The sequence below is a fragment of the Mytilus californianus genome, unplaced genomic scaffold, assembly GCF_021869535.1.
Source record: "Mytilus californianus isolate M0D057914Y unplaced genomic scaffold, xbMytCali1.0.p SCAF_10, whole genome shotgun sequence".
NCBI lineage: Eukaryota > Metazoa > Mollusca > Bivalvia > Mytilida > Mytilidae > Mytilus > Mytilus californianus.
Genome location: NW_026262582.1, coordinates 31,090,970 through 31,116,255, shown reverse-complemented (window position 1 = coordinate 31,116,255; position 25,286 = coordinate 31,090,970). Strand labels below are relative to the sequence as shown.

At 32.4% G+C, this 25,286-nt stretch overlaps 1 protein-coding gene across 1 annotated transcript in view; it reads left to right on the top strand.

The window, feature by feature from the left end:
• The first annotated feature begins 9,152 nt into the window (after nucleotides 1-9,152).
• The window catches only part of LOC127717932 (cardioacceleratory peptide receptor-like), a 90,779-nt gene continuing 74,645 nt past the window's right edge, over nucleotides 9,153-25,286 (top strand). The window contains exon 1 of the mRNA XM_052223808.1: nucleotides 9,153-9,832. Coding sequence (XP_052079768.1) covers nucleotides 9,743-9,832 — 90 coding nt within the window. The 5' untranslated portion in view covers nucleotides 9,153-9,742. The remainder of the gene's footprint in view (nucleotides 9,833-25,286) is intronic.

Below are 25,286 nucleotides of genomic sequence, written 5' to 3'. Positions count from 1 at the left end.
ATTTTTTTGTCGAGCCTGCGATATCTATGTCGCAAAAGCGAGACATAGCAATCATAGATTCCGTCGTTGGTGTCGGCGTCAATATTAAGGTTTAGTCTGTGGTTTAAGTTTTTTTAGACATCAATAACTTTGTCAAACCTTCATGGAATTTTATGAAACTCGGACAGAAGCTTGTTTATAACCAAAATACAGTATCCAGAGCAAAATTTTTAAAATATTTATTTTCATTTTCCCGTATGTTACTGATAATTGGACTTAGTTTTTTTTTACAGTTAACATTCAAATTAAGTCTGAGTTTTTCAGTCATTTCTGTTCTTAAAAGGAATTTGACATTCTAATTGAAAGAAAGAATTTCATTTTAGTTCCAACATTTCGGAATTTTGTCACAAGGGTTCAAAACATTGATGATTGCTAGGCATTTTCCAACTTTATGAGGATAGCTACCTAAGTCTTTGGTAACGATATTGATCCCTCACCTTTCAATAAGGATCTATATAACAGTTCATATTAATCTGAACCCAAATATGTATGGTTGCTAGGTACTTTTATATCAAGTAAGGATCGTGCATTTTACCCTTGTTAGTTACCAAATAAAGGCAATAATCGTTCTGAACAATTTTTCTATTCAATGTATGTGCATATTTATAACAATTTCTGGCAAAATCTAATAAAAAAGACTCACGGTCAAAGGTCAAGGTCATCAATAACCTTTTACCTTTAGATCAAACTTAAGGTCATTGAATTCGCAATATTTTTCAATTGATTTTCATCCTTTATCTGTCATAGTTTATGAAATATTTTAATAACAAGGTCAAAACTATTTTACAAAATAACAAAAAAAAATCATTTTTAGGTTCCCCTAGCAACCACCCTAGCAACCTGAATCCCAAACCTTTAGGTATAAATTATTACTAGGCAACATTGTTAGTTTATATTAATAAGTTCAATGTAAATAGGTGTGAATGCAAAAGTATGTAATTAGTTCATGCACAATGCTTATAATTTGCTTTCTTGCATACAATGAAAACTCTCTTATTTTAATCAGTGTTTCAACCTTCTCCCCTTTTCATCAGAATTATTTTTTATCTTTTATCTAACTAATTAAATGTTATATTTTAATGAACAAATGTTATAATATTCATCAAAATTGAAATGTGTGCATGATAACTAATGAAAATGGTAATTTTTCTACCTGCAATTTTGAGATAAAATCCAAGGGGACCCATAACCATGGCAACGACGACATAACAGGCAATTGCTATTAACATGTAACTGAAGCTTCGTCCTTAATATGCATGAACTATTTACCACTGGACGTAAAAACAAACAACTATCAATCGATCAATCATACTTGAAGCAAATTGTTCACTCTATTTAATTAACCCATTTAATTTGTTTAATACTTTTAATCGTGTCTCCTTGCAATGTCATGACACATTATGCATTGTATTTCAGGATAGATATGGGAAGCGTACTTTCTGGACCATTGAATTAAATGTAAATGATTTATGCTTGGCACTGATAAATTCAAATATCTGAACGAAATAAGTAAAAGCACGGTATTTTTTCTTTTGACTCCGTCATTCCAAAGCTTGACTCAAGCTAGCGAACAATTGTAGCGAACAATTAGCTAGCGAACAATTATGAGGTTTAACTAAAAACCACAATTTCACATAAGACGATCACGTATTTTTCGAGCTAGCGAACAATTACAGAGACCTAGCGAACAATTATGTATATGTATACATATAAGTTTATTTCGGACCAATTTATAGAGATTGTGACGGGCAACGACTACATATGTGTTGTAGAAGAGACGTTGGCGCAACGTTAAAGAAAAAGCTAGAGTGGTTTATGTTCGAAAATCCGAAGTTGGGCTAGGGGATAGGGGGAGGGGTAGGGCAGTTTAAGTTAATTTTGGACCAATTTATAGAGATTGTGACGGGCAACCACTATATAGGTGATGCAGGGAAGACATTGGTTTACTGTTTAGGAAAAACTCAAGAATTGTTTATATTCCAAAATCTGAAGTTAGGCTAAAAAAAACTGAAATTGAAAAAATAAGATAAGAGTTGTAGGGCAGTTTAAGTTAATTTTGGACTAATTTATAGAGATTGTGACGGGCAACCACTAAATAGGTGTTGTAGAGGAGACATTATCGCATCGTTTAGGAAAACTTTCAGAATGGTTTATGTTCTAAAATCTAAAGTTGGGGTTAAAAAAACTGAAATTGACAAAAAGAAATTAAGGGGGATACGGCAAATTAAGTTAATTTTTGGATCAATTTATAGAGATTGTGACGGGCAACCACTATATATGTGTTGTAGAGGAAACATGTGCGCATCGTTTAGGAAAACCTCCAGAATGATTTATGTTCGAAAATCTGAAGATAGGCTTAAAATAACTAAAAATGACAAAATGAGATTAGAGGGTAGGGCAGTTTAAGTTAATTTTGTACATATTTATAGAGATTGTGACTGTCAACCACTATATAGGTGTTGTAGAGGAGATATTTGCGCATCGTTTTTGACGGGGGAGAGGGGGTACGGCAATTAAAGTAATTTTTTTTTTATCCATTTATAGAAATTTTGATGGGCAACCACTATATAGGTGTTGTAGAGGAGACATTTGCCCATCGTTTAGGAAAACCTCCAGAATGGTTTATGTTCGAAAATCTTAACTTAGGCTAAAAAAAACTGAAATTGACAAAATCAAATTAGTGGGGTACGGCAATTTAAATTAATTTTTGGATCAATTTATAGACAGAGTTGTATAAGTCTAGTTTCTCGTACAATGGATTACATTGTACGAGAAACTAGACTTATGAAGTTGTGAATTGTTTATGTTCTAAAATCTAAAGTTGGGGTTAAAAAAATATTTACAATGGACCAAAAGTATGGAATGCTCTTCCTAATTCAATTAAAAAATCAAACACAGTATTAGAATTTAAACATAACTACAAATCTATGTACTTTTAACATTACCATGATATTTGTACTGTAATGCCATATATAATAATTGTTTATTGTATTTAAATTGTATTACATCTTTATTTATCATTATTATTGAATATGTATTGTTTATTTTTAATGTAATTATTATTGTATTAAGAGAGCCTTATTGAAAATTGGTGTAATTCAAATGAGTTACTCTCTCTAAATAAAGATATTATTATTATTATTATTATTATTATTAGATTGTGACGGGCAACGACTAAATAGGTGTTGTAGAGGAGACATTATCGCATCGTTTAGGAAAACTTTCAGAGAGGTTTATGTTCGAAAATCTGAAGTTAGGCTAAAAAACTAAAATTGATAAAATGAGATAAGGGGGTAGGGCAGCTTAAGTTAATTTTGGACCAATTTATAGAGATTGTGACGGGCAATCACTATATAGGTGTTGTAGAGGAGACATGTGCGCATCGTTTAGGAAAACCTCCAGAATGGTTTATGTTCGAAAATCTGAAGTTAGGCTAAAAAACTAAAATTGACAAAATGAGATTAGGGTCGTAGGGCAGTTTAAGTTAATTTTGGACCAATTTATAGAGATTGTGACGGGCAACCACTATATAGGTGTTGTAGAGGAGACATGTGCTCATCGTTTAGGAAAACCTCCAGAATGGTTTATGTTTGAAAATCTAAAATTAGGCTTAAAAAAACTAAAATTGACAAAATGAAATTAGGGGGATACGGCAATTTAAGTTAATTTTTAGATCAATTTATAGAGATTGTGACGGGCAACCACTATATAGGTGTTGTAGAGGAAACATGTGCGCATTGTTTAGGAAAACCTCCAGAATGATTTATGTTATATATATATATACATCTAACACAATTCACAACTTACTAAAATCAATTATTAACAGTGGTAGTTGTACTTAATTCTATTGTAATTTTCTATTCCTACGTTGTTTCTGTACCTCCTAATGATAAGGAATTAAAACAGTGAAAAAGACCCCCCCCCCAAAAAAAAAAATAAAATGTCCTCCGAAAAAAGTTGCTTCTGGCATTATTGGTATATAAAACGGATTGTCATCTTTTGAGGATCACGACAGGACGGTAAAATGTCGAATATCGCTGTCAGAGGAGGTGCTTTTACACTTAACAAAGATTTTGAGAGTTTTGGAACGTTTGAGTATTATACAGTTTTTTTTTTTTTTTTTTTTCTTGTTTTTTTTTGGGGGGGGGGGGGTAAATATATTATACAAATTGGCTGCTGGAATAAAAAGTGGCTACTATCTTCATTGGCTGCTAAAAGTGGTTACTATCTCCATTGGCAGCTAAACTGCCAGCTTGAGTCTGGTGATTTTTGTCATGAATTCTATTCTTGTCTACAATGTTGGAGAGTGTCCTTTGTTGAATATGCACATAAACCTAGGTGAGCGACACAGGCTCTTTAGAGCCTCTAGTTTAATCAAAAATAGCAAAATTGGCTTTACTATTAGAAGTCCATTACTTTAATTGGTAAAATATTGGAACAGAACACAATATCCTTTATAGTTATCAAAATACAAATCAAAATAAATAGAAAATAAATTTGAAGAAAAACAAACTGAACCTTTAAATCGTTAAAATATGTAAAATGCAGATATAAGATACTACGACGAAACATTTTATTTATATATAAGTTATAAATTGTTTTTAGCGGTATGATGACGATTCTGAAGAATTACTAAATTATTGGGTGTGATATGTCTGTGATGTCGGATATTATTCATATGCAATAGCAGTGATGAAATACTAATACAGGGTCGAATTAAAGATTAAAGAGATTAAATAACGAATATATTTTATAGAGACTGAGTGATAATAGATTAAGACAGAGATAAGATAATGAATTTCTAGTTTTAGTTGTTAAGACTGTACATTTTTATAAAAATATAATTAAGGAAACAAAGCAATGATAAAAGACAAACTCGATGACATCGGGCAGTTAGTTTCCTCGTATGAATTGTTTTACTTTTGTCATTTCGGGGCCTTTTATAGCTTAAATTGCGGTGTGGGTTTTGCTCATTTTTGAAGGCCGTATGGTAACATATAGTTGTAAACTTCAACGTCATTTGGTCTCTGGTGGAGACTTGTCTCATTGGCAGTCATACCACATCTTCCTTTATGTTTTATAAAGAAATCATATTTAATCCTATTTAATATTGCAGGTTAACCTGGAAATTGCGACGAAATTTAAAAGTACCTTTTAGGTGTGTTAAATGCAGAAATTATATGTCATATCGAAACAGTTAATTAATAAATGAATATGCGTTTGAGTCCTTAAAATAATGCTAGAGATATGAAACGATTTATAGACATACTGAGTGATATTCTTTGTGGTGTGTCACCACCGCCCCCCCCCCCCCCCCCCCCCCCCACACACACACAAAATCAGACTAAAAGTTGGAGAAGTAGGTGCACAACTTGATGTCCCGCCTAAAGAAGAATCAGTGCAAGTTTCTGGTAATTCCGTCAATTTGTTTCAAGGAGCTGAGGCAATTTGTATTCATAAGCGAATTTAGAGGGTCTAGTTGACAGAGGACTCGGGCGTTTTTGGCGACAAAACAGGCCGATATCTTAAAGAAATGAAAGCTTCTTTTTGTCATTTTATTGGGGTGTAAAAGTGTTGACAGAAACACATTTTGTATGAATCGCGGAAGCGGAAAATGGGATCGAGGGTTGAGTGCTCACAAACATGTTTAACCCCGCCACATTATGTATGTGCCTGTCCCAAGCCAGGAGCCTGTAGTTCAATTATGCCGATTGTTTTCTCAATTGAATTGTTTCATATTTTTTAGGTCGGAGTCTAATATAGCTGACCATACGGTATGGGTTTCTCTCATTGTTGAAGACCGTATGGTTGCCTATAATTGCTTACATCCACTTCATTTGAACTTTGGTGGATAGTTGTCTCATTGGCAATCATACCAGATCTCCTTAGTGTTATATGTAATGTAATTATAAGCAAAAAATAGCACAGCTTAGTAACAAACTATTTTTCTTAAAATCAATATCCGTATTCAACGGACATGCAATTGCAAAAAAAGGACTTTTAAACTGCGTACTGGACATAGTTGTCTCATTGGCAATCATACCAGATCTCCTTAGTGTTATATGTAATGTAATTATAAGCAAACAATAGCACAGCTTAGTAACAAACTATTTTTCTTAAAATCAATATCCGTATTCAACGGACATGCAATTGCAAAAAAAGGACTTTTAAACTGCGTATTGGACATTGAGCTATACTGATTTTGGCACTGTTATTCCTGCTTTCCTCCGTCTGTCACACAATCGTATAAAAACAGCAAATCAACAAACTAATTATATTTGGCTAATTTACGAAAGGACAAGTTATTAAATAAAAAAGTGAGATCTGTTTGAACCTACTAATTTCAGTTTAAAGTTGATGTTTTAAACTGTTTCTACTCTAAGAGCCTGATTTAATCCTGTTGCCTTGGGTATAAATAAATTGCAATCAACCATATCTTGAATATGATAGCCAAATGATCCCAAATGTTCAAACCATATAAACCAGTGTAGTTGGTTTTCAAAAACGGTTTTAGTTCGGGATTAACAAATAAGAATATAGTTTAGGGTGTCGAGCTATTTTCAAACTGGCTACAAAAACAAATAATCATGATTTTTCATTAAACTTCTTCAAAACAAAGACTGTTTTCACATTTACATGTCAACTTTAGCCAGGAAGTTATCTCTAATTTCCAAAACAACACCTCAGAATGGAATATATGGTTGCCTCCTTTTTATCATGTAATGTTATATATTTGAAGAGAGGGATGAAAGAGAGAGAGAAATGATTTCTTTAACAAGAAAATTAAACCCAACATGTGAATAGCAGTTTCATTAAGAATCCACGTTAGTTTTTCTACATCTTATATAAAAACTGTGGTAATTTTTTTTTTATTGTTATTCGTCATGAAGGTACCCCCATTACGACCCTCCTTTAACTATACCCCCCTCCCCCTCCCCCGTTTCTTAAATAAAACATGGGTTTGATTGAAATCTAGAGACACATGATAGACAATCATTAATGATGGATAATGATTATAGAAAGCTTTTCAAAACAATTTACACAATTTTTAGGTCAGAATTTTATTGTGTGAACCACCAAATTTAACGGTGGATTAATTGGTTTCAGTGACAGATTTCCTCTCACCAAAATTTTATAACAAGTTTAACTGTTTCAAAAGAAGGATTTATGTTCATCGGTCCAAACTCAGTAAACAAAAGTAAACAAGATGTAATAGTTATGTGCAATGTATCACTTTGCATTTGCATATTTAAAATAAAAATAAAGTAATTAGAAACTGGTATAGCAAGACCTATTTTTTTTATTTGCAAAATTAATGAGTGTTCATTTGATACAAATAAAACCAAATGAAGTGTTAATGTCAATCATTAAGCAACCCAACAAAAAGTAACTAAATAATAAAAACATACATTTCAAATAATAACAAAAAAATACATAATTGACAGGGAAATATTTATTTGTTTGCATGTATAATTATGTTCATAAATACGCATTAATCTAAAGAAAAAGAGAAACGTAAGCGTTTTATAATTGTAACTTTTGTTCTTTTACCCTAACTTCAGACTTTTGAACATAAACCATTCTGGAGTTTTTTCTAAACGTTGAGCCAATGTCTCTTCTACAACGCATATGTAGTCGTTGCCCGTCACAATCTTTATAAATTTATCCAAAAATTAACTTAAATTGCCGTACCACCTTATTTTAATTTTTGGCAATTTCAGGTTTTTAAACTATAACTTCAAAAATTCGAACACAAACCACTCTTGAGTTTTTCCTAAACGATGCGCCAATGTCTCCCCTACAACACCTGTATAGTGGTTTTCCGTCACAATCTCTATAAATTGGTCCAAAATTAACTTAAACTGCCCTACCCCCTAATTTCATTTTGTCAATTTTAGGTTTTTTTAGCCTAGCTTCAGAGTTTGGAATATAAACCATTCTTGAGTTTTTCCTAATTAATACACCAATGTCTCCCCTACATCACCTACATAGTCGTTGCCAGTCACAATCTCTATAAATTGGTCCAAAATAAACTAATATATAATATACATAATTGTTCGCTAGGTCTCTGTAATTGTTCGCTATCTCGAAAAATACTTGATCGTCTAATGTGAAATTGTGGTTTTTATTTAAACCTCATAATTGTTCGCTAGCTAATTGTTCGCTAGCTTGAGTCAAGTCATTCCAAATCGTGTTGACAAATCTTTCCCTATTCGTTATTTTATTAAAAGTTTTTGACCTTTATTCAGGTAAACAGAAGGACTTCATTACTCATAGACATCTTATTATTTTCTGCCGCAAATGCCCGAGGTTGATATAATTTTCTTTGTTTTGTACATTTTCTATCTGAATATAAAAAATGTAATTACAAGGTTCTCAAATTTCTTTGTCTAGAGATATATTTTATGTTAGGTATAAATCCTGTCTATTCCACAGATTGATAAAAAACGATCATGAAATATACAATTAATAACACAGTACACAGATTAAAATCTTTTGATATTCAAAAGTACCCCAAAAAAAGAACCATATTACATATTAATATATATGTCCTACGCCAACGTACCGTTACGTGCACGTCTCGATCTATCGTCTAGTGTAGATTTAATGTATTAAATTGCCTACTTGTATATTTAATAAAATAAAATAAATAGAATACAAAATTTGATTTTAAGTCGGGTTTACATGAAACATTACAAACATAATCTCTAAACCTTTTAAATATCAATATGACCTACACAAACGTGAATATAAGTGCACGTCTCGTGCAAACTATCGTCTAGTGTGTACAAGCAAATCATATGTATTAAATTGCCTATTTATATATTTTAAAAAATAAATCCATTGTAAGTATGCTAAATCGTTACATACATAATTAAACATAAGCATGTGACAACACTAGTACGAACAAAGTTAGATTTGTTTTCACATTAATATAGATCTAAATATTCCGTTTAATGTAAGTATTTTACATCAGACCTTACTGATCCCGTATGGGCAATACACAAGAAACGTCAATATCAATATCGACAACGGTAACGTGCACCTGTTTATTAATCCTTATAATTTAATTAACTAGGTATCCATTGTTCATTATTTACCCATGATGAACATTAGTGAAACGATGTATTGCTTCGTGATTAATTAGAATCAACATGTGTTATGATTTCTTTTTATAAAAATCTTACAGAACCAATCGTGAGATTCCAGAGGCGTACAATGACTAGCTGATTGACATCTGCTGAGGAGAAATACAATTTTACATCTAATTTTCTGTTTTAAGGACACTGTCACTGTATCAATCCACGCGAGTAGTCATTCCTGTCGATATTATGAACTGACTACGGATGACTACTGTTAGATAATTTTATAGTTTATAATATTGAGTACAAACACTTTTACGAATTGAAATTTATAGTATAGATAACGCTGTGATTTCATTCAGTTAAATAAAATCAAATAGAAAAAAAAACTGGTTTAACTTCGCGTTCGCCCCAAGAACATCCAGGTTAACAAACATATTGACAAATCGTACAGAGAAAAAATCTTTAAGAATTGTCAGTGTTTTTGGATATAACAGATATTAAATAGTATTGTTTCTGATGTTACTTATATAACAGATGGTATTTTTTACGGACTAAGATTTTATTGTCATCTTTGAAGGAAAAAAATAGTGATTATTTTAGGACAAAGGAAGAAAGACATGGAAAATACAACAACTTTGCTTGCTCCTAAGCAGACTTCAGTTTGGGATAATACTTCCACGAACTCTAGTACAATCTTCTTTTACCAGGTGAGTAAGAATTAATGCGTGTGTGTATATGCATGTGTGTGTACTTTAAATCTATATTCAGCAGTTTTCCCCTTGCCTATGCTCATTTTTATTTAAATAATTTGACCTTTATCTATGCTCGTATATATGTCCTTGAACTTTCTTTAAGATTTAATTTGAAGATTTGGTTTTGTTCTGATTTCCTGCTGTACAGTGTTTCTGGATTAATTATATAGTACACTATATAGGTAAAAATGCATTATAATAAAATTGAGAATGGAAATAGGGAATATGTCAAAGAGACAACAACCCGACAGAAGTATTAGATAATTTGCTTTCTTGTGTTTTTCCTTACTTCTTGTTCAAAGTTGAAAATGTTGGGTTTTTTTTGTTGATCTTGATTAATGCATCCATCGTTCATCCAGTTCATTTTTAGTTCCAGCAATAGAGTTGGGGAAGCTCAAACCCTTATGTTGAAAAGGTTTTATATATGTGTGTGTGTGTATGATTATGTGTAAGCAAAAGGAAATCATGCAAATTACCACATAGAAAACAATAGTATAACGATAGAATAAAGGAAAGGTGTTTATATTTTACTCCGGAAATATTAAAGAAAATGCTTCACTTATGAGGGCGTGTATGGGGGTTTACAGAATAGAGAATAATGAGGGAAAAATATAAAGAACAGAGAAAAATGGACATAAAAACTAAAAAGGTAGAGAATAATGAGGTGCTAAAATATAAAGAATATAGAATAATGGGCAAAACGTATAAAGAATCGAGAAAAATGGCTTAAAAGACGAAAGAATACAGAAATGAAGGAACCCATCCAGATCCTCACTTTTTCCAACGTTTTCTGCTTTAATGTAAAGCAATGTATTACGTTTATTATAATTAATGACAGAGAGAGTGCCTTCTTTCGTATGCACATTTTTTCATTAAAAAAAACCGGCCCATTTGCTAACTTGAAACTAGTACATTTTAAAATTTGCTATCGAAAATTTACCGTTTTTTTTTAAAAGAAAACATGTGAATTCGAAAGAAGGCATTCTTTGCATTAACAACTTTTTTTTTCTAGATTTCAACTGGTATCCATAGTAAAGAACAATATTATAGGAACTCCTTTTACGTACTGTACCACTTTTACTATGAAGTTTCGAAAAAAATTATATCCTATAATGGAGAGCTCATATGCACAACTATTTTTATCAAAGGTCAAAATATAGGGCTGTGCTGCATATTTTCAACATTTATATGCCCCGAACTCATAAGAGTTTAAACTTGTACTTAAATTCTGTACTACCCCTACCTTCACTATTGGTCTCACTTAGAATTCAAGGCTGCCGCTATATTTTTTTTATTTATACTGGTAACATTCCCAACCTATGTCTCTATGAGGTGAAACATAAAGATAATTTCTGGGAACCAGTACATATACAAAACAATTTATCTATGAATATTGAATATTTCCCCAAAAGAGACGTGGTTTGTGAAACAGCTGTATTTACAAAGTGCAACCTTATATATTCCCATGAAGTCACAAAATATATTTCAATATCGATCAAATTTAACCTTTTTCGATTTAATGTTAATTTTCTGTACTGAAAATATTTTACAATAACCTTGCAGTATTACGATATATAAGAAATCTCTGGGTGCCTTTTAAAAAGGTCTTTAGCACCGAGTACAGGGGATTCACAGTCTTTTTTCAATTCAATCTCATGCTAACTTTGTATTTACAGTCAATGATAAAATGATTGGTACATACTACAGAGGCGAACTCATGAGTTTTAAAAATACGGATAAGATAACTTAGGAATAGCAGTGAAAAATATAATATAAAAACAAATTTTCTACTAAAAGAGAACTCCCCGCAATAAATTAGATTACAGTAACAAAAATCTTAATCCGCCCATGTACTATTTCCAGTTGACAATAACATTTGAAGTGAATGGAATATCCAATAAAAATTCAAACAACACTTGACTACATACGTCCGAAGCGCTTTTCTGTATTTACCTACACCCGGAACGCTCTAGCTGAATATTTGAAGGCCAAGTAAATATAAGAACCGAAACAATTAAAGAGGTGTATGGCCAAAAGGGACATTAAAAATAGCAAAATCCATCTAAGAGAAACTTTGCCCGAGTTTCTTTATACTTTATATATACATGGCCTATTTTAAATGATTGATGGTTGGTTGCCAGTGGCAAATATGTCATGCATGTTCAGGACTAAAACAAATTAACAACAAATACAATAGGTAGGTCATGTAATAGAGTCCGTTTAGGATGAAGGTCGGCAAATTTAGATCGCTACTGGAAAATTAAAATTAGGGTATATTGAATAGGGAAAATTTTTCAATCAACGACCCACTCAAAGAATTGATGTAACGGTGGCACTCTCTCTACACGCCCCATTCTGACTGGACGTAGCTGCGTACTTGTATTTTGCTCAAAGTTGATTGTCGCATGATAACTTACAAGAGTGCTAATAACAAATACGGAACTACATGTATCCCTTATTTCAAAAATCGAATATCCCGTTTCCTTTTTTCGCTATTTAAAAATAGCAGTAATCACAAAGCCGACAAGTGATTTCTGCATATTGTTCATTTAGTTAGAGAATCAAAGTGTGTCAAAAATCAGATCAAAAAAAAAGGGGGGGGGGGGGGGGGGGGGGGGGGGGGCGAAAGATAACAGATGGACATTCAAACTCATATGTCGAAAATAAACAGACAACGCCATGGCTGAAAAAGAAAAAAAAGACCAATAGACAAACAATAGTACACAAAACACAACATATAAAACTAAAGACTGAGCAACCCGAACCCCACCAAAAACTGGGGGTGATCTCAGGTGCTCCGGAAGGGTAAGCAGATCCTGCTCCACATGTGCCATCCGTCGAGTTGCTCATGTTATTACAAACCCTGTAATGAGTAATTCGGTAGGTCACAAGTTAGCCTCTTGTTTTATCATTTTTATAATATTTAGTTTTTCAGAAAATATTGATTTCGTTTTGACTTGTTTTAGGAAATTTCATTTCGTTTCCTTCCATTCTTATTCCGTTTCGCACTTGTAACAGGTATCCACTTTTTAGTCCTTTCCCTCTTTCTTAAATTTTAATCAAAAATCAAAAAAATTCAAACTTTCAAAAAGCGAAATGATCAAAACTGTACGTTCAGTTTAATTATTTTTAAAGTTTGCTTAAATATCTAAACAATTAAGTTTTAAAACGAAGTTTATAATTTTAAAATATTAATTATTTGGTGAAATTTTCAAAATTTAAAAAAAAATAAAAAATTTGGAATTTTGATATTTTAAAACTTTGATCAAAAATCAAAAAAACTAAAATTTGAAAGCTTTTTGAAGTTTTTAATTAATAAGTGTTACACGGACCTTTTGTCTGCATTTTGGTAAAGCTTTTGTTGCCAGACTAATACTCGGTCTGTAAATTCCTTTGTCGGTTTGCAAGCTGGTAAACTCCGTCGTGCTTGCCTGTCTAGAGTCGGGAATCTCGTTTGTGTCTTTGGTTATGAATTAAAGATTGGTTTGTTCTTTTGGGAATTTGGACTTAAATGGTGATATAACTATGTCAATTCTTTGTTTGAATTAATCATCACTATTCTTGATTCGTTGAGATTTAAAGTATAACATATGATGCTTTTTAGATTTTTTTTATCGTTAAGTTGCCGAGTCATTGACGTATAGTCCTTGACTCCTATTTTGTTTGAACTTTTTTGCACTTACTATGAGCAACACGACGGGTGCCACATGTGAAGCAGGATCTGCATGCTTTCCGGTAGACTTGGATCACACCCCTGGCGCTTCTGAACGCGTCGCCTATTTTAAGTCATTTTTAAAACAATTTATGGATTGCCGAAAAAAAAGTAGACCACACCAAAAAAGTTCACATTTTTTCCTGTTAAACTTTTTTCGTGAAAAATGTAAGTTACCATGAGGAGAATAAGATTTGAATTTTGCTCTCCTGCTTTTATTCTTTGCATTCATGAATACATTGTAAATCAACAGCATTAAATACAGGAAATAACATATATTCTAAACTTCAAGTAATGTTCTTAACAAATTGACGTCACTCTTTGTTAAAGTTATCTTTTCAAACAATCCCAAAACGAATAGTTGGCGACTGATTGTGTATTGGTTCATTTGTACAAGACAGTTGGCGATTGATTGTGTACAGGTACATTTGTACATGACTGTTGGCGACTGTATGTGTACATGTACATTTGTACATGTCAGTTGGCGACAAATTGTGTATAAGTACATTTGTACATAGGTACATTTGTACATGCCAGTTGACGACTAATTGTGTATAAGTACATTTGTACATGACAGTTGACGACTGATTATGTACAGGCACATTTGTACATGTCAGTTGGCGACTAATTGTGTATAGGTACATTTGTACATGACAGTTGGCGATTGATTGTGTACAGGTACATGTGTACATGACAGTTGGTGACTAAAATTGTATAAGTATATTTGTACATGACAGTTGGTGACTGATTGTGTACAGGTACATTTGTACAAGACAGTTGGTGACTGATTGTGTATAAGTACATTTGTACAAGACAGTTGGCGACTGATTGTGTACAGGTACATTTGTACATGACAGTTGGTGACTGATTGTGTATAAGTACATTTGTACATGACAGTTGACGACTGATTGTGTACAGGTACATTTGTACATGACAGTTGGCGACTGATTGTGCACAGGTACATGTGTACATGGCAGTTGGCGATTTATTGTGTACATGTACATTTGTACATGACAGTTGGCTACTGATTGTGCACAGGTACATTTGTACATGACAATTGGCGACTGATTGTGTACAGGTACATTTGTACATGCCAGTTGGCGACTAATTGTGTAAAGGTTCATCTGTACATGCCAGTTGGCGACTGATTGTGCACAGTTACATTTGTGCATGCGAATAACAGTAGTAACGTGAACCCGATTTAACAGAGCGCCAAATGTCCTCTTGGTGTGTTGGTCATTTCATATCCAAGTACGAACATGTGTGTCAATGTCCCGTATTCTTGATTCCAAATGCACATGTCTTCTAATTGATTCCTTTATTCTTTAAGTTTAGTGGCAAATATTTCATATATATTGAGGACGAGATCATAACAGCTGTAATAACCACAGGTGGGTTTTGCATAATGTGTTGACCGTGATTAAGGGCAAGAATGTTGAAAGCAATTGAAAAAGAGGATATATCGGATAGGGATCAATAGGAGTTGTCGCAATAGTTCTTTAAGGGTTTCATTCTACCTACAAGGATGTCGGAGTAAACATCCCCAATCCGACCGGACGTGGTTATTAATGCATCTAAAATTGAGAATGGAAATGGGGAATGTGTCAAAGAGACAACAACCCGACCATAGAACAGACAACAGCAGAAGGTCACCAACAGGTCTTCAATGCAGCGAGAAATTCCCGCACCCGGAGGCGTCCTTCAGCTGGCCCCTAAACAAATGTATATACTAGTTCAGTGATAATGAACGCCATACTAAACTCCAAATTGTACACAAGAAACTAAAATTAAAAATAATACAAGACTAACAAAGGCTAGAGGCTCCTGACTTGGGACAGGCGCAAAAATGCGGCGGGGTTAAACATGTTTATGAGATCTCAACCCTCCCCTTATACCTCTAGCCAATGTAGAAAAGTAAACGCATAACAATACGCACATTAAAATTCAGTTCAAGAGAAGTCCGAGTCTGATGTCAGAAGATGTAAACAAAGAAAATAAACAAAATGACAATGATACATAAATAACAACAGACTTCTAGCAGTTAACTGACATGCCAGCTCCAGACTTCAATTAAACTGATTGAAAGATTATGTCTTCATCATATGAATATCAGGCACAATCCTTCCCGTTAGGGGTTTAGTATCATACCATCATAACATATATGAGAAGAACATAACCCGTGTCATGCCAACAACTGGTTTTTAAATAAATGTGTTTAGTTCCGATGCATACAAATCACACAGTCAAAGCGTCGCTCCACCTTAGTACAGGTTTATCTGCCAGACGGGAAAAGTCCAGTCGACCATAACCTAGATATTCCTTGAGGTCTGTATGTATTGTGATCGCTTTTCAGGTTTAGTATCAATAACATACAAGACCTAGTTTTACTGAATAAACGTAGCTGTATTTGGCCATACCTTTCAGAATTTTGGGTCCTCGATGCTATTCAACTTCGTACTTTTTTTTTACCGTTTTTAATTTTTTGATTCGAGCGTAGACAAAACGCACGTCTGGGGTACACAATTTTAATCTTGTTTATTATGATATTTTTTTCTCTATTATTACAGTTGAAATATTTCATAGAGATAAGAACAATGGTGCATCAGCACCTATACACCAATCTCGAATCTCGAGTTATTTTTTTTTATGTCCGAGTTACATCGATTGCGACGCGGAAAATCGGTTTCAACTACGTCATAGAACAATCGTTTCTTACGGCTGTGACATAAGAAATGTACGAGAAAGTGCACGAGTTCGAAAGTCGTCTTTAGTTCTATTTGTATTTAGCTATAATTAACATCGTTTTGGTGCGACCTTGCTGACAGGGACATGACAACACCTGCTGATGTTTATTAACGTCAGAGGAGTTGAAATGCAGAGTTTATATCAATATAAACGTTCAATATTCCGTTGAAAACTTGATATATAAATTTAGGTCAAACAGTATAAATTATGATATAAAATACACGTGTACGGCATATTATCTTTATTATCTCTTTGGCGACCATGTATCATCTGTTTATGTTTATAAAGAAGTAAATTGATTTAGAAATATGGATTTATAATTGCAAAAATGTTTAAGTAGGCACGACGTCATTCATCAATTACTTTAATATAGTTATCGCATCTTCACAGTAAACGCTTTAAAAACCAAAGAAATCTAGATTGTAATAAAGATTGTAATAAAGTACCTTACTAAATAACATAACAGTACAGCTAGCGTCACTGAGATTTAACAGACTGGCTCCGCGTATGTAAGTAAAGTTATGAATGGTTCTCCATTATTCTTTTGACATTCGGTGTGGCGGGAAGGGGGAGGTGTGCTTCAGTTATTTGATACTTTGATCTACTTTTCGCATATGATACTATTAAGTTATGAATGGCTCTCCTTTGTCCCTTTGACTTGGAAAGGGGGGGGGGGGTCTTTTTTCAGTTATTTCATACTTTGATACGGTATTGCTCATTGTTGTAGAACGTACGGTGACCTATATCTGTTAACTTCTATGTCATTTGGTCTCTAGTGGAGAGTTGTCGCATTGGCAATTATACCATATCTTCTTATTTTTATATTTGATCATTTTTTGGCACATGATACTACTTTAAGTTAAGGGGGATTATATGAAAATGATATGTAATGTTTAATTTTTTATAAACTGAGACAATTCTGTAAATCCCTCAGGAGATTTGTAACATATTTATGTGAATAAACGATGAGCATGCCACCCAATAAGAAATCTAATTCTTTGGTGAAGTTTCTCAGAAAAAATTTTCTCGGAGGCATATTTTCTATTTTTAGACAGAAATGAAAGTTTAAATAGACAACACACAGAAGTTTCTTTGCGTATGATGTTTTTAAAATATCCCGAAGATAATGACCGTCTGCATCATGTCTGACGGATCTCTGATATAACATTGGCATAACAATCGTAGTGTGAGCTCTTTTATTCAATGTGTTATTCTGATCTCTTACTTAACATCAGCTGTAAATATATCTTTTAATTGGCTTGTGTTTTTAAATTACCTATATGCACTAAGTCAGTTTTTTTTAGACATCAGAACGACACTACAAAAGGTTTTCTTGGACATCAGGACAATACCCTAACGTTTTAGTTTATGCCTCAGATCTGAATAATCGAAATTCATCATGTCCTGGTTAATATGTTTTTGACTGGGCGATTATATAAAGTTAACTCGTTATCTTGTGTTGATGCCTTACACTATACAGGAGGGTTTGAAAGGGTTAACAGAATACAGAATAATAACAAAACAGTGCTGAATAAAGGACCAAAAAACTATTAAAAAAATAGAAATATGAGGAATACAAATAATGGTCAAAATGAATAAGGAAAAATCTTTAGAAAATTGACGAATAAAGAAAAAGAAACGAAGACAACCCCTCCCCTTTCCAGACTCTCATACAGCAGATAAACCGAAGGTCAGAAAACCAAAGAAAAAAGAAACTCAACAGACTTCATCTCCAGTGAACTTAACTTCTATAATATCAGAAACTAAAAGTGAAGTTTGTTTTGCTTCCTACCAAAACAAGATATTTAAAAGTATATAATGTTTGTATTATTCTGATTTCTGAATTGACCCATGTAATTCTAAAGGGTCTAGATGGGTTATTATAGAATGGAGAATAATTGGCAAAAAGTGCAAAATAAAGGTAAACCAATCAAGTAATTATGAAATAGGCCAAAATAGATAAAGAATGGAGAAAAAAGAACAGAGAAAAATGGTCTAAAAAATTAAAGAACAAGGAAATAAAGACCCCCATCCAGACCCTCATTTTACCTATTTTTTTTTTTTTTTTATCATATTCGTTTCCGGAGTCAGTTCGATGCCATTCTCTAATTGTAAATAGCTAGCATTTATAAGATTCAATTTCAAACTAATAACATTATTTCTATTGACATTGATCATGCTATTTGACCAGCACATATTTTCATTAGGTTGAACAAGAGACTAATTGTTATATAATTGTAGCATAGGTTGAATTAAAGACGACGTCGTAATTAAAAAATAATCTTACGATATTTGAAAGTCGATATAAAGTGTTTTTTGACAAAGACATCTATTCAATGTAACGATTTTGAGAAATGGAACCGGATAATTTAAAATATGGATTGGAAATATAAACATTTTTTTTCTAAGTAATCCTACCGTTCTTGAATTCGATAAAAGAAAATCTATCTGTGGTATAGAATATAAATGGAAAGATGTCTGAGCAAAAAGCTAAAAGCTGTAATCTTTTTTTTTTTCTTTTTTTTTGTTTGTTCTTGTGATCGTTGACTTACCGTGATGTCAGAAATATTTTATGATTGTGCGTGAGTTTCAGTTGCTGACAAATAACAGTAAATTAACAAATATATCTCAAAGAAATGTCAAATTATCACCCTTAATTTCACACTACAGTAAATTGGCGTAATTGTATTGGGTATAGGAGCTGTGTAGCCGTGGACAAACGAAAGCAATATATAACATTTATAGTCAGTAATTTGTTCAAAGAATGTTATATTGCTTATAACATGTTTGCTTTATACGGCGTTAATAACACATTACATGGATGTTTAACTGGAAATCAGTTCTTATATTGCTTTGTGGTGCATTACAGGAACGTTTTGTTTACACATCAACATCTCATAAATATAATGTTCAAATCCATCGATGATATAATATAGTATTATAATTAAATGTAAAACATGTTGTTATAAAAATAATTTGAAATTCAATGCTGTAAAATAATTGTTTTTTAGAATTCACACTTAACAAAGATATTATTGGAAACTCGTGATACCGATCGCTGTGCGTATATACGAAACGTGAATTATAATAAATCATGTCGAAATCTATGTTTTAGAGTTATATACTCTGGTGGATAGTTTTCTCATTGACTGTTAATTTCTCAGATCAACCAGAATGTGTAGAGTGATTTTAAGTGAATTTATTTATTTCTTCTTAAGTTTAATGAATCGTAAAATATAAATGTTAGTATGCTAATATCAAGTAATTAGTTCCATGCATACTATTTAAAGAGTTATGATAGCAGTTTGTGCGAGAATTACAATTTGATCATTTGAACAATCACGTTTTATGATTTAACCTAACACTTGAGACCACTGTTAACGTTACTAAATCGACCGACAAAACATTCGAACACAAAGTCGTTGTGATTCACAAAATAATTTGCCAAAGATTGTTTGATGCCTCGTTCACACGTACATTTAATTCGAATTGAATTTGAATCGAATGCGAATCGAATTCGCTAATCGCGTTCACACACTCTTCTTTTTTAATTCGAATTGATTGGCTAAATCGCATTATCCAATTCGCATTAGAAATGCGTTTTTGTTAATACGAATTAAAAGTTAACGTCGTTAGGACAGTAAAGCGAATTTGACGCGCTTTGCAATTCGAATTAGAATTTACGTTTGGACGTTAAACGTTTCGAATGCGAATTAAATTAATTCGAATTAGTTAATGCGAATCGAATTCGAATTACGTGTGAACGCAGCATTAATAAAAGAGGTAGGGCCAATTTTCCCTGTATTTGTTTCATTGACAAGTTTAAAATCTAAGGGTATTGAAATCCTACTTAAAATGAAAGATTAAAAACTCTATATCATACATGTATACTTTCAATATGTTATCTTGAATATTCTACGGGAGGAGGAAGGTAAATACATTTTCAACGTAAATAAACAAGATAGATGTATAACAAGACAAGTAAAAAAACGAGTACTCAGAAAATTGAAAATACTAAAAAAGAAAACATGTACAGAGCTAACAAACATTTTTAACCCCGTCACATTCTTTATATGCCTGTCCAAAGTCAGGAGCCTGTGTTGGTTCATGTGTTATATTTGTTTCTCGTGAATTCTTTCGATATAAATTAGGCCGTTAGTTTTTTCGTTTGAGCTGTTTCACATTTTTCAGGACAATGCCTTTTATATATATGTAGGATTTTTTCTCATTTTTGAAGGCTGTACGGTTGCCTATAAATGCTTCCATCCAATTCATTTGAACCCAGGTGGATAGTTGTCTCGTTGGCAATCATACCGCATTTCCATATTTTTATACATGCATACCTTAAGCAATACACACTCCAGCTAGAGGCAATATTTAGTAAATCTTGAAGGAAAATACTAATATATATTCCCATTTCCACGAGAAATATGTTGTCGACAATGAGGAAACAGACATCCATACAAACGTGTATCTGTTTGACCTTAACAATTGGCATGTATTGTTGAGGTGATATTAACGTATAGTTTATGAATGATATGGAATAACAGTAATTGAATAGACGATGCTAATTTCTATTAAAGTCAAAGGGAAGGCAATTAATAGATAATTAATACTTAATGCATCACTAATTTAATAAACATACCAAATAAATGTCTTAATTAATGATGCACATTATTGTTATAAATAACACATTCTCTGTATCAGCATTTTATTCCTCAACACTTTCCGTACTTCAAGTTTATTGTATAAATATTGATGAATGTTAATTGTACCTACTAGGTTGTTTATATTGCACGCGCTTGCGAATTCAATATATATTCTACGATATGTACGAAGGATTAGTTTATCAATTTTGTCGTACTCTAGTTTTATCATATGAATATTGGTGATTTTTTTCCTAATTAGATTTTTTTATTTTGTGCGAAATTGCGAATAAAACATATATTTTCTACGAGGGATTATATATATCAATACTTGACGTTTATTGTATGAATATTGGTGAATTGTGTCCCTAGTAGATTTGATTAGTTTAATCTCAAGTGGAAAGGTTAATTATAGTGCATGTTACATGTATGATATGGGTAAAAGATATTCAAGTAAATGTGGCGCAATTTGATTCCATTTATTGGCGCAATTAATACCATCAGAAAAATAGAGAATGGCGCAATTGAGACCTTTTCAAAGTTGTAATTGGCGCAAATTGATTCTGCCCCAATTTTGGACGGTAAGCTGCGAATATGATATGTATTCTACGAGCTCTCGATGGATGGTATTCACCAATAGTCATGCAATAACCCTTTTATTGTAAAGCTTGAAAAACTGTTTAATCATTTTGTTCTCTGATGACGTCACATATTTGAAGGTTTATTTGCACCTGTGCAATAAGATATAGTATTGCATGCTAGTTTTTGCATGACGTATATAGACAATGTAGTTGCTGTACAATAAAACAGCATACATCTACACGTGTAGCATCCAAAGGTCAATAATATAAAAACAAAACATATTAACGATTTTAACTAAACTTAATATGTGACCGTTAGACAATGACTAGTAAACCAAATTAAAACTCATTTACAGGTTGCATAACGAGTGAAAGATCTTAGTCTCAGTTAAATATAGATAAACGTTCTAGACTCGGAGCTATTTAGTGCTGGACATATTGGGATATTGCATAGACCTATAGGTTAAACCCACAGAAGACATTGCTTTTTATGTAGTTGGATTGCTGTCTCAATGACGAATTCCCTCAACATCTCTGATAGTTTATAGAAATAGGGAAACCTTTTTCTTAATCATTGCTGTAAGTTCAAGGTTATTCGGATATAATTAAAATTAGTTCTCCGCACTTGCTCCTTATTCACGTGTAACATATAGACAACCGAACGAAAATAAGGAGCGAGTGCGTAATTTTAATTAGATTGAGTTAATTCCGTACACTTCTAGTTGAGACAGTGCATGATGATTTTACTAATTAAAGGATATTAATTTCTTTTTTCGATATGTCTTATAGAGTATAAATGTCAATTGATAAAGGAAGTCAGTAGTTGATGTCTGATACTGTATTGTTTATAGATTACAATGACTGATTCAAATGGTGGTCATGAGATCTTTAATGTGTGACCTTTTTCTGAAGACATCTAGGCACGTGAGGGTCCATTTAACTTGGATTTTAACGTTTGAAAGGTTTCAAAATGCAGTTTGAACAGTTCTTATCGTTTTTGTGTCCAACATAATATAATAAATTGATGTGTTTTATATTGTTGATTTATTTATTTAAATCAGCCGTATTTGGGACGGAAAAATATTATGTTAATGGCTGTGCCGACTGCCTTTTATAATTGCAATATAGAAACCGTATCAGATGAATGTTTGAAATTATCAGCTTTTCTATTTGTCGCCCCTCCCTTGTTTCTAAGCCACGACCCTCCCTTACTTTTAAATCCCATACAGAAAGTTGGATTCTAAACCTACCTTGCAATAGCAAAAACACGAAAATGCAATTGTAATTTCACGTTTATGTTTTTTTTTTTTTTTTTTTTTTTTATTTATTTATTTTATTTTTCGAAAAATAAAAAAAAGCCTAAACTGGCCACTTCAATATTGCGACAATAGTCTCCTAATTATTGTTTGGTAAATTGTTTTTATTCAATCTTAAATCAAATAAAGCATTGAACGCACTTAAACTTCATGTACCAAATATCTGTTTCTATTTAGTAGCTAAAATCTAATGATAAATCTTAGAAAACACTCTACACAGACATACTATATCTAAATCTTATAAACGAGTTTATGTATTACACTATTAAGTTTTATTAAAGATTCTAATAGGTTTTTTAAATTGACATTAAATTTTGTTATGAAGTGTGTAGTGAGTGTTGACTTCCGGTTTAGAGACAACAAACTGTTTATCACATTGTCAATACGATTGAATTAAAGTTAGTCAATGTCGTGAGATTTTGATGAATATTTAGTCGATCTAAAACCTGATTTATATGTAAAACGTATTCACAAGCCATAAACAGTATATATACTACGAACATATATATCTTGTTCTGTAGAGTGATTTGCAAGAATACCAGTCGCGAGAAAGTAGAGTTTTCAGAGCCTTTAAGCGAAGAACATCCTTCCCAAGACTTGCATCTACAAATCAAAACATTAAACTGATAAAAACTGAGCAACTCGAACGGGGAGAATCTCAGCTAATTCGAAAGGGTAAGCAGGGTAAGATAACATTTTGGCTTGCCTTGTAAATCCCTGTTTTCCTTTTTGACGTTTTATTTAACAAAAACGAATAAATCTAGAGCACAGATCCTCATATATCTGTCTAGTGTTTGGTTTTATCACCTTATCAATAACATATATCGTTTCCTTATCAATGACATATGATTTCCTTATCAAGACATATATGATCTCCTTATCAATGACATATATGATCTCCTTATTAATGACATATATGATCTCCTTATTAATGACATATATGATCTCCTTATTATAACATATATGATCTGCTTTTTAATGACATATATGATCACCTTATTAATGACATATATGATCTCCTTATTAATGACATATATGATCTCCTTATCAATGACATATATGATCTCCTTATTAATAACATATATGATCTGCTTTTTAATGACACGTATGATCTCCTTATCAATGACGTACATGGTGATTGATTTCTCTCTAGCAAAACATAACAAATTGATTCACTTTAGCACAACATAACACATTAATACTCTTTAGCAAAACATGACACACTTATACTTTTTAGCACAACATAACAAATTGATTCTCTTTAGTACAACATAACAAAACGTACCAAATTAAGGAAGTTACTGCAGTTCGTGAAATTGTTTCTTTACTCTTTCGCATTAAAGGTTAATATCAGAATTATATTTTTTGCTGATAACCAGCTTATATTGAGACGAGATTTGTATACTCTGTCGGCAAAAAAATGACACAAAAACAACGACTGTAAATTCAGAAATTATTGCCAGCATTTATTATTGTGATTATCAGACAATCGACAATAATACAAGTTTAAGTACTACGGTTTCAAGAAATGCTACGTACAAAGAATGCTATCAAAATTCTAAATGCGAGTTTAAACTTTTGCGACATCTATCTCGTTGCAATTTTCGCAATAATAAAAATATCTCAAATAATTCTGAAGTAACTGTGATATAATTTTAATATAGTAAGTCTTACGAGTTTGGTAGTTACTACACCTTTTTGGATTTCAAAACAGGGCAAGTCGATGAGAATTGCTTGAAAATTATGTTTCTATTCTCCGTTTTTCTTTTGTGCCATGGTGTAGCCAGGTTTTCTCCGACATCTAAGTTGCATTGTCCCTTTGGCATTTTCTTCCTCTTTTAAGTTTGAATTCCGGTCGTGTTGGGAGTTTAGTAGCGAGTGTTTTCTGTTCATTTGTACATTTCGTATTATTTGCAAATACATTGGTCGTGTATTATTCTCAGGATCTCAAATCTTATTCCATTTAACATACATTAAGTCTGGCTTCTTTTATTTGATACTTGTTTTAAACAATATAAATATAGTTTGCATTAACGTCTGCATGTGTACATGTAACTCTACATCAGGTTACTAATTATTTGATTCCTAGCAAGAGGAAGTGTAAAAACTGAGAAATGAAACCAGAAGCGTGTAATTCAGTGGATGTCGTTTGTTGCTGTATATCATGTTTGTATATCGTTTTGTAAATAAATCAAGCAGTTTGGGGCCTTTGTTTCTTGCTACAAGTATATGGTATGGGTTTTGTACGTTGTTGAAGGCAGTACGGTGACCAATAGTTGCTTACTTCTACGTCATTTTGGTATCTGATGGAGAGTTGTCTCATTGGCAATCATACCACATCTTCTTATTTTTTATATTTAATAGCAATATTACTTCTCCTTCTTCTTTTATAATAATAATACTAATAAT